We start from the raw sequence: 13,746 nt of genomic DNA on the forward strand, positions 1-13,746 counted from the left end.
CCGAAGGCCGAGTATGCACCCTGTAGAACTCGGTAAGGTGTGCAAGGAAGACCAGTGACCACCTTACAAATGCATGGCCGAAGCCTAATGCCTCCGGCCCAGGAAAAACCGACAGCTCTGGCAAAATGAATGGTGACACCAAAAGCAGAACCCTGCCCTTGGTGCGACAACCACAGCAAGAGCCACACTGAGAAAGCGGAGGAAAGCCACCCTGGAGGCCCTCAACCCTTTGCGCGGACCTCCTGGGAACACAAGAGACCGAACGTCGACAAGAGTCGGAGATCTCCAAGTAAAAAACTGCAAGGCCCAAACAACGTCCAAATCGGTGAAGTGTCCGTTCCCGGGGGTGGGAAGGGGAGGACGACTGCCTCAATGAAATGAAGGACAAACACCACCTTCAGAAGGAAGGAAGAGACGGAATGGAGAACAGCCCTGTCCTGGGGGAAGACAGAAGGCTCGGAACAAGAAGGGCCGCCACTCAGGCACCAGTCAGAGACACGATGGCTACAGAAACCCAACCGTACAGGACAGAAGGAGTAGAGAGGACTTCTGTAACGGCTCCAAGGAAAAATTGGAGCGCCAAGAGCCCAGTATGTAGTTCCCAGGACGGTAACGGAGGGCAGTACAAAAGGAACCCAAGAGCCGCTCCATGGAAGAAGTTCCTGACAGGCCCAGAGGGTCGGGGAACGCTGAAAGAGGAAGGACAGGAACGACACTTGATACCTCAAGCAACGGAGTCCCAGCCCCAGGTCCAGGCCGGGCTGGAGAAAGACAGAACCATGGAGAGAGAAAGGCAGAGTGGGGGAACGCCCAGCTTCCCACAGAACCCCAGGTAAAGCCCTAAGTCCTACCACAGATCCTGGACGAAAACTCGGCTAGAAGCGAACACTAGCGAGCTCACTAGAGTCGCCTAGGCAAGCGGGCGAAAACCCAATGATCAGTAACACGGGCAGAACGGTCGGTAGAACTGGTCCCGTCGGCCCCGAACAATGTTGTCCCGTATCCACCCGGAGTGGGGGAGCAGACGGACAGGAACCGAAGGGTCCGCCCAGCAACCGCCCGATGCCAGGACAAGACAGGCTAAAGCCCAAGCCGATGTAGCCACCACAGGAAGACGGACTAAATGGTAGTCCTCCCAAGTTACCGAGAAGGTAAATCCATAGCAGAAACATTGCCTAGAATGGAAAAAACGCAATCTGCACCCAGCGGGAGGACAGAACGCGGTAGACCCGTTAGATAGGTACACAGCTAGTACAGTCAGTGTGGACAAGACACCAGAACCATCCACCTGAACAACCATGCTCTTCCCAGAGGGGAGGGCAGAGAAGGAACATCCTCTGAAGTGTGGCCGGAACAGAAGCCACATCGGAGAGATCCGTACCGAGTGGGAGCCAAACAGAACCGGCGAGAAAAGGCAGTCGAGACAGAGGCCGGGATAACACCCTCCAAAAGAAAGGAGGAGTGGGCATAGAGAAGCCATAGGACAGCTCAAAAGCAGAACCCCGCTACACTGAGACGCCCGGTTCACCGCTTCGCAGAAGGCGAATATCCTGAAGAACTCAAGGTGGATGTCCTCCGGACCTGGGTAAGCGAGCACCCAAGAGAAGTTGGGTGACCTTCCCAAGAAGAGCGGCCCGAACCTGGTAGAAGGAAATAGTAGTAGGCGAGGGGACCGTAGTCCCGCCAGAGCCAACATAGAATGCGAAGGGCGCTGCAGACAGCACTCTCGACCATGTGACCACTAGCGCAGGGAAACAATGCTGCGGGAAGACGAATGGGTACGTGTCTAGGAACCACGAACACTCCCCGGCGGAAGGGCCAACGAAATGAATGAGCACCGCCCAGCTCGGAGCAGTAGCGAGCAGGTAGAGGCCGTCTACTTATATATAAGGCATTCATTTATTGTTTGTTGGACAACACCTTAGGCTTACACAGGTGGACAGAATGATCTCTTTAGAGAATAGTGCAAGGCTTGCTGCAAACACCGTCTCCCAAGAGAAAAAAATATGTCGCAGGAGGAAAGGAGGGATACGTACGAGTAGCCCCGTAAGCAGTGAGAAGGCCAACCCACCTACGGGACGAGAAGGTATACACGGCCCAAACAACGCACAAAAACGTCCACTCACTGCAAAAATATCACTCAGCGAAGGCCAGCCAGAGTGCCACAGTATCTACGGAAGTGCAAAGTGCAAACTGAAAAGGAGTTATGCACAAGACTAGTATGGTATGCGATGGAACGCAAAACTGACCGCCCCGAAAGGGGGGAAATGTACCTGGCAAATTGCAGTCGGCAAGGGTGCAAAAGCCCGCCCCAAAAAAAGGGGGGAATGCCCAAGGCCGTACCTACGTCAGAGAAGTAGGGCATACCATACTTCGCCCCGAAGGGCGCCATGCACATAGCCACACAGTATCCAGCAGGAATGCAGGAGGTCCACCTAGTGAAAGGGGGACATGCACAGGGCTATCCTAGCATTAAGTGAGTGTGCAACAACTCACCCAACACCGAAACTTCGTGAGAGTGTAACTACTCCCAATGAAGGGGAACATGTGCAAGTCCAATACGGCACATACAAGGACAGCCTTGGATCTCGTGAGCGTGCAAAATTCCGCCCATGGAATGAGGGGTGGTCACGCACAAGGCCAGCACGGTATCCAATGGGAGCGCAAGCGTTCCACCCATGTTAGAGGGCCATGCTCAAGGCCAGCAACGTATCCGGTGAGAGTGTAGTATGCCGCCCAGAAAAGAGGGGGGGGGTCATGCACACGGTCAGCATCGCATCCAGGGAGAGTGCGATCAGTCGGTGAGAATGTGTGCATGTCACCTGAAGGAGGCGTGCCCATGGCCGGCAGCGAATCCAGTGAGAATGCGTACACCGCCCACGGAAGAGGGGTCATGCATATGGCCGGCAGCGGATCCAGTGAGAGTGCAAGCACCCCGCCATGTATGGGGTTCATGCACATGACCAACAACGTACCGGCGAGAGAACATCACCGACCGAGGGAGTGTATGTATGCCGCCACAGGGAAAATCCAATGAGAGTGCATCATACCACCTATGGAAAGTGGTCATGCACATGGCTGGCAGTGAATCCAGTGAGAGTGCCGAATGCCGTCCACGGAAGGGAGTCATACCTATGGGCGTCAGCGAATTCAGAGAGTGCAGCATTCCGCCTATGGAAGGGGGTCACGCACATGATCGGCAACGAATCCAGTGAGAGTGCAGCGTTCCACCAATGGAAAGGGATCGTGCACATGGCCAGCACCGTATCTGGTGAGAGTGCAGTATTCCGCCTAAGAAAAAGGGGTCATGCACAGATCGCAACGAATCTAGTGAGAGTGTAGCGTTCCGCCTATGGAAGGAGGTCGTGCACATGGCCAGCACCGTATCCGGTGAAACTGCAGTAGTCCGCCAATGAAAGGGGGATCATGCACAAGGCCAAACCGTAGCCAGGGAGAGTACAGTATCCCGCCCAGGAGGGGGGTCCCGCACATGGCAGTACCATAACTGAAGAGGGTGACGAATGCTGCCTACAGAAAGGGCCGCATGCACTTGACCAGCGCCGTATCGTGAGAGAGGGCTAGGAGGGTAAAATGACCCTGGCAGCGCCGCAGCCGGGGAGTGCGACATGCCGCCTAGGGAAGGGGGGCATGTACTGACATGAGGCTGCAGCGTCCTGCGCAGCCCACAAGTTATATATATAAAAAAAAAATATTTTTTTTTTCTATATATATATAACAGAAAGGGGAGCCACCTACAGGAGCACTGGGGGGTTGGCAGCCATACAGGCCCATCTGAAGCCGGCCTGTACCCAAAGGGTTAAACAGGGATCCGGCCAGGAGGGCGGCGCTGCGATCCCCTGGGGGCAGCCATACAGGCCCATCTGAAGCCGGCCTGTACCGCGGCGCTGCGATCCCCTGGGGGCACCCATACAGGCCATCTGAAGCCGGCCTGTACCCAAAGGGTTAACAGGGATCCGGCCTGGAGGGCGGCGCTGCGATCCCCTGGGGGCGGGGGAACCTCCCGGCGGGAAGAATTCCCGCCTGGAGAAGTTCCAGCCCCCTCCAACAGAGGCCGGAATTTTGCGGCCTAGTAATTGTAGGCCGTGAAGCCGGGGCCTAAATTATTAGCGGCGCCCGGCTGACCGGGGCCGCACAGTATTCAAGTACCGGCCGGGGAACGAAGCGGCGCATGCACATGCCGGCCGCAGGTGCCCACCCTGCGGGCCGGAAGAGCCGGGGACCCGGATAGAGCGCCGGGATCGCGGCCGTAAAGCCTGCGGTGCCCGGCCGACCGGAATGTTCCGACGGTCGGCCTGGGGCTGTTGAAGCATAGCGCTCATATTGCAGGCCGCGGGTGCCCACCCCGCTGCCCAGAAGCGAGGACCCTGCGCTCGGCAGCCATTTTACCCATGGAGCGGGCCCTGGCTTATAACAGCGCACCATGTGGCCAACAGCCACAACCACCTTGCCCTTGGGCCGGTGCCCGTGAGGGCAGAGGAGGGTCAGGAGCAGCAAGGCTCTGGCCCTGAAGCAGTAGCCGGTAAGAGGGAGGGGGACCCTGAGACCGGGTGCCTGTGAGGGTGGGACGCCTGCATAACCCCTCCGTCAGGGGCAGCTAGTTGCGGACCTCTGCAGCTCCCCAGGCATTCTTCTTGTAGGGAGAAGGGTGCCAATGACCTATGGAGGCCAGGAGAGAGGGAGCAGAATGTCGCCCTGAGGCAGCCCAGGGGCCAGCCTAGGTCTAGCAGGGACAGAAGGGTCCATAGGCCCAGTATAGGGTCAGGCACGCAGGAGACCGGGGGGGGCGGGGACGTTGGGCTGGAGAAGCCAATCTCTCACCATAGACGTCTTCACCCTCGGTCCGTTCCAGCAGGGTCGCCCCTTCAGCTACTGGCACCGTAGTGGCAGGACGCTGGAAGGGGGACTTGGCGTGCGGGCGACCCTTGCGCTGGCGGGATGTAGGGGAGCTGGGCTGCCCTGATCCACCTTGCCTTCTGTGGGGGAGGCAGCCGTGCGGGTGACCGGCACTGGCGCAGCTCAACCCCGGGAGAACAGAGAGGTCTAGTGCGTCTCTGTTGTCCCTGATGATCTGGAACAAAAAGAAAAGAAAAAAGTAAAAATCTAAAATTTAAACAAGGAGAAACCAGCCCTGCAGAGCAGGGAGTGTCTTGCCTCCTTGGACACTAAGCAAAAACTGGCAGTCTCTCTCTCCAGGCTGAGGGTATAGCTGTGGAGGAGGGGCTTAACAGTCTTCACTTAGTGTCACGCCTCCTATGGAGATGAGCTATACCCAAGGTCTTCTGTGTCCCCCAAGGAAACTGGGCGAGAAATAACTGCCCATGAACTGAGAAAAGTCAAGCGTGCAGCTGCCAAGATGCCACTTGCCACCAGTTTGGCCATATTTCCGAGCTGCAACATAACTGGAGTGCCCAAAAGCACAAGGTGTGCAATACTCAGAGACATGGCCAAGGTAAGAAAGGCTGAAAGACGACCACCACTGAACAAGACACACAAGCTGAAACGTCAAGACTGGGCCAAGAAATATCTCAAGACTGATTTTTCTAAGGTTTTATGGACTGATGAAATGAGAGTGAGTCTTGATGGGCCAGATGGATGGGCCCGTGGCTGGATTGGTAAAGGGCAGAGAGCTCCAGTCCGACTCAGACGCCAGCAAGGTGGAGGTGGAGTACTGGTTTGGGCTGGTATCATCAAAGATGAGCTTGTGGGGCCTTTTCGGGTTGAGGATGGAGTCAAGCTCAACTCCCAGTCCTACTGCCAGTTTCTGGAAGACACTTTCTTCAAGCAGTGGTACAGGAAGAAGTCTGCATCCTTCAAGAAAAACATGATTTTCATGCAGGACAATGCTCCATCACACGCGTCCAAGTACTCCACAGCGTGGCTGGCAAGAAAGGGTATAAAAGAAGAAAATCTAATGACATGGCCTCCTTGTTCACCTGATCTGAACCCCATTGAGAACCTGTGGTCCATCATCAAATGTGAGGTTTACAAGGAGGGAAAACAGTACACCTCTCTGAACAGTGTCTGGGAGGCTGTGGTTGCTGCTGCACGCAATGTTGATGGTGAACAGATCAAAACACTGACAGAATCCATGGATGGCAGGCTTTTGAGTGTCCTTGCAATGAAAGGTGGCTATATTGGTCAATGATTTGTTTTTGTTTTGTTTTTGAATGTCAGAAATGTATATTTGTGAATGTTGAGATGTTATATTGGTTTCACTGGTAAAAATAAATAATTGAAATGGGTATATATTTGTTTTTTGTTAAGTTGCCTAATAATTATGCACAGTAATAGTCACCTGCACACACAGATATCCCCCTAAAATAGCTAAAACTAAAAACAAACTAAAAACTACTTCCAAAAATATTCAGCTTTGATATTAATGAGTTTTTTGGGTTCATTGAGAACATGGTTGTTGTTCAATAATAAAATTAATCCTCAAAAATACAACTTGCCTAATAATTCTGCACTCCCTGTAGATGGGCCGGGACCACCAGGGCGAAAAGAGTCGGACATCCAGAATCCAGTAATAACAGCATCATATAATAAAAATGCTATTTAAAGAGGCTCTGTCACCAGGATCAACCTTATTAAATGAGGCATATTGCCTGGTAGGGTTGATCTAGCTGAGTAAAATGATATCTGTATTGTCTTTCTAGATGCAGACGTTGCAGAGAAATGCAGACTTTTATTTGTATGCAAATGAGCCACTGGAGCACCAAGAGGCAGGCTTACGTGGTTTGGGCACCACTCCAGTGACGCCCCTAGTGCTCCAAACCTGCCCCCTCACCTTAGATTGACAGCGCTAGACTTAACATCTAGTGCCGAGTTCTTGCGACATCATTCCACCTGGAAGTGGAGGTGCCGTCAGCTTCATCTGCAGTCCCCTCCACTTCCAGGTGGAATGACAATCTGAGAGGGGGAGTGTTTGGAGCACCAGGGGCGTGACGGGAGCAGTGCTCAAACCGTTTAAGTGCCAGGCGTGATCACTGACAGATGCCCTTTAAAGGGGTTCTCTCAACATGAACAACTTTTGAAACATTGAGCCAGTCCAGCCCTGTGGGTTACAGCGGAGTGTCCCAAACTGATGTCCAGATGCTTTAAGAAAACATATGGACAGGGGCTGTCCTATTGGAAAGAGCCCTTTAACTCGAGCAGCGGCAGACATGTACAAGGTAGGCCGGGATGTTAAAGGCTATGTACACCTTCGGAGGCTGATTTTGTTTATAATTGCATTTGACTCATTTTTGGCTAAAAATCATATTTTACATTGGCCTTTAATAAAAGAATATTGCGCTATTCTGTCAAAAAGGGTTAACTGTTTTTCTAACTGTGTGACAGGAACAAAGTGAAAGTACCAGTCATCTAATAACCCTTATCTCTAAACTAAGAGGTCATAAAGACTTATTTAAGCCACATTCTTATCTCTAAGATAAGGATTGAGCTATAATGAGTGTTTATAAGGTCAGAGAGCAGAGATAAGGAGCCCATCAGCTCCCCAACTGACAGAAAAGAGAGAAAATCCAGATCCCTCTATTAGAGCATCTCAGCCCTGTACAGAGAAAAGGACTCTATGGGCCAGATTTATCATTAGCTCAAGTCAGAATAATGGAGTGAAAAAGTCGCAAAAAAATGCGCAAACGCTAAAACTGCGCACAAATTTGCGAATTTTTTCTGCTCTGCACTATGCTCGCCAGTTTTCTGAAAGTGGGCGTGTTTTCTTATGTAAATTAATCTCTAGACAGATTTACTATTGGGACTATTTAAAAAGTCGCAAAAAAGTCGCAAAAAAATGCGCAATTTCCCTCCAGTGAGGACCATGCTTCTCTTATGAGACTTTTTAATAGAACATGCGACTTTTTCGTAAAAAACGTGCGACTTTTTCGTAAAGATGTGCGACTTTTGTAAAGCTGCTTACTGACGGATAAATTGCTACCGTCAAACCACATTTATTAGTCTGATAGGGCCGATCATAAATCTGACTTGGCTAAAACGGACTTTAGCCATATGTGAAAGTGGAGTGAAAGTGGAGTCATGATAAATCTGGCCCTATATATTTAATAAAGACCAATTGAGAAAATGATTTTTAGCTCAAATTAAGTACAATGCAATAATAATAAATTGCCTGCAAAAGGTGTACATAGACTTTAAAGATGGCGCCTGCTCGAAAGCACGGCTGGCAGTGTAGCCCCCGTGTGCCTGCTGCTTCATACAGCAGATACCCGTGACCAATGTCCACAACTGGCAGTAACAACGGCATCTGTACGCGTTATTTTCCAATTTCACCTGCTCCCAATTACATCGTATGCAATATTAAATGGTGGAATTAGAAAGGGCAACTTGTCCAGCAAAAAACAAGCCCTCATATGGCTATGTTAATGGTAAAGCAAAAAAGCCATGGCCCCAGAAGGGCAGGGAGTAAAAAACGCAAACGCAAAAAAAAGACCTCTGGGGCTGAAAGGGTTAGGGTTATGTCCACACGTGAATAAAAAATACAGAGGAAAAATCTGCTGCAGTTTTTGTCACAAAACCAGCAAAAGACTTTACGTGTTTTCGGCAGCAGAGATGGCTGTGGATTTCACCCTCTTCACTGAAAAGGGGCGAAACCGCAGTTGGAGATCCACAAACTGAAGATTTGAAATCCACACCTCGAATTTACTCTGAGGTTTTCTTACACTTGCTATTCTGAGAAAATAGGCTATGCAACAGAGCTTTTATTATTTCACCCACCTCTGGGCTATCTGCCGCCGGTCCCTTCTCCAAGACACTGGAAAAGAAATCTGCAGAGAGCATCAGTCCCACGGTCAGGCAGCCAATGTCCTTGTGCTTTGCTGGCTCCTGTGTTATGTCCCACTGAAAAGAGGGGAGAAAAAAAAAGCATAGTTACTACACACCCTGTTTAAAGGGGATGTCCACTCCTATCCACAGGCTAGAAGACCATCGATATCTGATCAGCAAGGGTCCGACACCTCGCTTTCCCGCTGGTCAGCTGTTTCAGTGCAGCACCTGAACTACACAGCTCCATCCACTGTGCAGTGGACGGAGCTTGTAACCGCAGAGCTGCTGTCATTCACTTCAATGGGAGCAGCGCTGCAGTAACCCTCTCCATGTACAACATAATGGTCGGAGCTATGTAGTTCCAGCGCCGTCTTCCCGCACCAGAAATACTAGAAAAGTCGCAGCCACGTTGTTTCTGCCTTCATTTCAGTTCAATTGGAGGCAGTGCTGAGGATCATGGAGCAGTGGCTTAAGGCTAGGGCTAGACGACGACATTTGTTGCGCGACTATTTGTCACAGTAATGTTACACGACATATTTTATAATTCTAGTCTATGGTGTAGCACTGCGACACGACAGTTGCAAAAAAACAACCAAGATGGTTGCATGCAGCATGTCACAGTGCGACACCATAGACTAGCATTATAATATATGTCACGTGACATGAACGTCGCACTACACATGTCGCTGCACTGAGAATAGACATGTCCCTTCTCGGCCACGATTTTAGGCTGCTGCTCCTCGATCCTCAGCACAGCTTCCCACTGAAATGAAAGGGAACCAGAAACCACGTGGCCGCCAGTGAAATTTCATCATGGGTCTCTGCATCAAAGTTCCACGGCAAAAGACACCATGTGACATACCCTTACCCTTCTACATCTTCTGCTCATTACTTTCTGCCAGCGTACCTCGAGCTCCTGCGGCAGGGCATGTGACAGGAGGACCACGCGTTCGTTCAGGCCTTTCTTGAGCACAGACATGATGAAGGGCAGAGCGGCCAACACATAATCGCCTCCTCGGTCGATCAGCTCGTTCAATAACTTCATCTTCTTGCAGGTCTTCTGCAGTCTGGACACTTGTATAATGCTGGAAGGAGACGAGCAGGAGATCTGACTGCGCAGTGAATTACGGCCGGGGGCCTCGCTATTTAAGCTCCAAGTTAATAGAGCTGCATTCAAGAGGTCACCCAGGCTTATCGAAATAAAACCAGCTCTGCCCTGCGGCGGTGGCTACGACGGGTGGTGCTGCGCATGCATGCCTATGAACATTCCCACAGTCCTGGCCACCAGAGAGGCCATCACTTTTTCCTATAGTGTGCAAGCAGGACCACCACTGCTGGATTGCAGGGTGGTCTGTAACCATGGAAACGAGCCGTGTATAATGTGATAGAAAAATAAACCAAGCCAGCAAAGGAGGCAATATGGACAATCACAATACATTAGTAAGTGCCTTGTATTAACTTTCTCTACATCATAAATGCCATTTGCTGAAGTGACACAACCCCTTTAAAGAAGAGGTCTGTGTCACGAAATCGGCTCGTGACTGACAAAGACAGGCACTGAGCAATAGGAGCTGTCATCCCTGAGCAGTTTATTGGAGGTCACATACGAAGCTGCAGGTAAAGTTACAGATAATCCAAGTTCCCATATTGATGCAAATCCAGGAGAGAACGTCTCAGCTTGTTCTCACAACTCCCAACATCTGACTACTACCCCCAGTCTCAGAGATATCCAGAAACACATCCGCCCCTCCCCTGTCTGTACGATCACTAGAAGGGGCCGGGGTTTACTATCCCCAACATCTGACTACTACCCCCAGTCTCAAAGATATCCAGAAACACATCCGCCCCTCCCCTGTCTGTACTATCACTAGAAGGGGCCGGGGTTTACTACCCCCAACATCTGACTACTACCCCCAGTCTCAGAGATATCTAGAAACACATCCGCCCCTCCCCTGTCTGTACTATCACTAGAAGGGGCCGGGGTTTACTATCCCCAACATCTGACTACTACCCCCAGTCTCAAAGATATCTAGAAACACATCCGCCCCTCCCCTGTCTGTACTATCACTAGAAGGGGCCGGGGTTTACTACCCCCAACATCTGACTACTACCCCCAGTTTAAAAGATATCTAGAAACACATGCGCCCCTCCCCTGTATGTACTATCACTAGAAGGGGCCGGGGTTTACTACCCCCAACATCTGACTACTACCCCCAGTCTCAGAGATATCCAGAAACACATCCGCCCCTCCCCTGTCTGTACTATTACTAGAAGGGGCCGGGGTTTACTATCCCCAACATCTGACTACTACCCCCAATCTCAGAGATATCCAGAAACACATCCGTCCCTCCCCTGTCTGTACCGCTACTGCGGTTTGGTAAGTGCTGACTGACCCCCTTTTTTGGCTTTTCTTTGCAGTTTGTACTGGAGGTGTGGCTGCCTCCTCAGTCCTGCACTCCTGACCATCCTGTTTGCCCTATAGGCTGATTTTAATTAGTGTTAGTACATAGTCAGGCCTGCTCCCCCTCACTCACTGAAGCCATGGCACCAGGAGTGAGATAGTTTGTGGACTCTCACTGCAATCCTTGGTAGCCATTTGGCGCCGGTGGTGTCGTGGAGTGGGCCTGCTGTGTAACCTGCACTCCCTGAAGTGTATGGTAGCCGTCATGGCACCTAACAGGTAGAATTTAGCGTAGGAACCCGTCTAACAGAGATCGCCTTGACGCTCGGCAGACGGGCTCAAATAATTTTGTACAAAACGATTTGCCAAGTATCTCGCACTTATAGTGTAGCACTTGTTATTATTACGCAATTTTGTACTTTATATTGCAGTTTATTGTCGCATTGCATGTTTCTGTCTTTTAATGTTGTTCCCTGCCATAGCAATGTGCTACTGCGGTTTGGTAAGTGCTGACTGACCCCCTTTTTTGGCTTTTTTTTATCCCCAACATCTGACTACTACCCCCAGTCTCAGAGATATCCAGAAACACATCCGCCCCTCCCCTGTCTGTACTATCACTAGAAGGGGCCGGGGTTTACTACCCCCAACATCTGACTACTACCCCCAGTCTCAGAGATATCCAGAAACACATCCGCCCCTCCCCTGTCTGTACTATCACTAGCAGGGGCCGGGGCTTACTACCCCCATTTAGAGGAATGCTTTGAAGCATGGCCAGACCCCTGTAGAAGTGCAGAGTTCCCAAAGCTAACATTTCCTGAGGGTCACAGAGGTCATCGGCGTACCTTATCTCCGGTACCAGGGAGCTGTGAACACCATCACTACAACCCGCCCTATGTAATACAACACACAGACTAATAGAAGAAGCACATTGACCAGATATATACAAAGTCATAGGAAAATGACAGTCTGCATTCATTTCAAAACCTCTGTTGGCTTTCAGTAAATGATAGCATTCCTGTTTACATTCAGGAGCTGCAAAAAATCTATTCTTACTCCTGTCCAAGTCAAGGCAGTTTGTTATAAAGTGGGGATTAAGATTTGTGCTGCAATTTAGGTCCCAGATACACTGTACCAGACCCTCAGAGTAGGACTAGTCAAGGTTTTATAGCCTCTGGATGTAATCAAGAAGTGTTCAATTCCCTTTAAGAAAGCAGAGATCTTGAAGATGGTGAGGAATTGACAGAAATAAAGTACACTGCGTGCAGAATTATTAGGCAAATGAGTATTTTGACCACATCATCCTCTTTATGCATGTTGTCTTACTCCAAGCTGTATAGGCTCGAAAGCCTACTACCAATTAAGCATATTAGGTGATGTGCATCTCTGTAATGAGAAGGGGTGTGGTCTAATGACATCAACACCCTATATTAGGTGTGCATAATTATTAGGCAACTTCCTTTCCTTTGGCAAAATGGGTCAAAAGAAGGACTTGACAGGCTCAGAAAAGTCAAAAATAGTGAGATATCTTGCAGAGGGATGCAGCACTCTTAAAATTGCAAAGCTTCTGAAGCGTGATCATCGAACAATCAAGCGTTTCATTCAAAATAGTCAACAGGGTCGCAAGAAGCGTGTGGAAAAACCAAGGCGCAAAATAACTGCCCATGAACTGAGAAAAGTCAAGCGTGCAGCTGCCAAGATGCCACTTGCCACCAGTTTGGCCATATTTCAGAGCTGCAACATCAGTGCCCAAAAGCACAAGGTGTGCAATACTCAGAGACATGGCCAAGGTAAGAAAGGCTGAAAGACGACCACCACTGAACAAGACACACAAGCTGAAACGTCAAGACTGGGCCAAGAAATATCTCAAGACTGATTTTTCTAAGGTTTTATGGACTGATGAAATGAGAGTGAGTCTTGATGGGCCAGATGGATGGGCCCGTGGCTGGATTGGTAAAGGGCAGAGAGCTCCAGTCCGACTCAGACGCCAGCAAGGTGGAGGTGGAGTACTGGTTTGGGCTGGTATCATCAAAGATGAGCTTGTGGGGCCTTTTCGGGTTGAGGATGGAGTCAAGCTCAACTCCCAGTCCTACTGCCAGTTTCTGGAAGACACCTTCTTCAAGCAGTGGTACAGGAAGAAGTCTGCATCCTTCAAGAAAAACATGATTTTCATGCAGGACAATGCTCCATCACACGCGTCCAAGTACTCCACAGCGTGGCTGGCAAGAAAGGGTATAAAAGAAGAAAATCTAATGACATGGCCTCCTTGTTCACCTGATCTGAACCCCATTGAGAACCTGTGGTCCATCATCAAATGTGAGATTTACAAGGAGGGAAAACAGTACACCTCTCTGAACAGTGTCTGGGAGGCTGTGGTTGCTGCTGCACGCAATGTTGATGATGAACAGATCAAAACACTGACAGAATCCATGGATGGCAGGCTTTTGAGTGTCCTTGCAAAGAAAGGTGGCTATATTGGTCACTGATTTGTTTTTGTTTTGTTTTTGAATGTCAGAAATGTATATTTGTGAATGTTGAGATGTTATATTGGT

The 13,746-nt window shown here is 50.1% G+C and overlaps 1 protein-coding gene across 1 annotated transcript in view; it reads right to left on the minus strand.

Annotated features, from left to right (window-relative positions):
• The window catches only part of NOL6 (nucleolar protein 6), a 79,975-nt gene that overhangs the window by 41,518 nt on the left and 24,711 nt on the right, over nt 1–13,746 (minus strand). The window contains exons 12-13 of the mRNA XM_040421164.1: nt 9,704–9,881; nt 8,749–8,871 (exon numbers count right to left, since the gene is read on the minus strand). Coding sequence (XP_040277098.1) covers nt 8,749–8,871; nt 9,704–9,881 — 301 coding nt within the window. The remainder of the gene's footprint in view (nt 1–8,748; nt 8,872–9,703; nt 9,882–13,746) is intronic.

This window comes from Bufo bufo, chromosome 2 (genome assembly GCF_905171765.1).
Source record: "Bufo bufo chromosome 2, aBufBuf1.1, whole genome shotgun sequence".
Classification (NCBI taxonomy): Eukaryota; Metazoa; Chordata; class Amphibia; order Anura; family Bufonidae; genus Bufo; species Bufo bufo.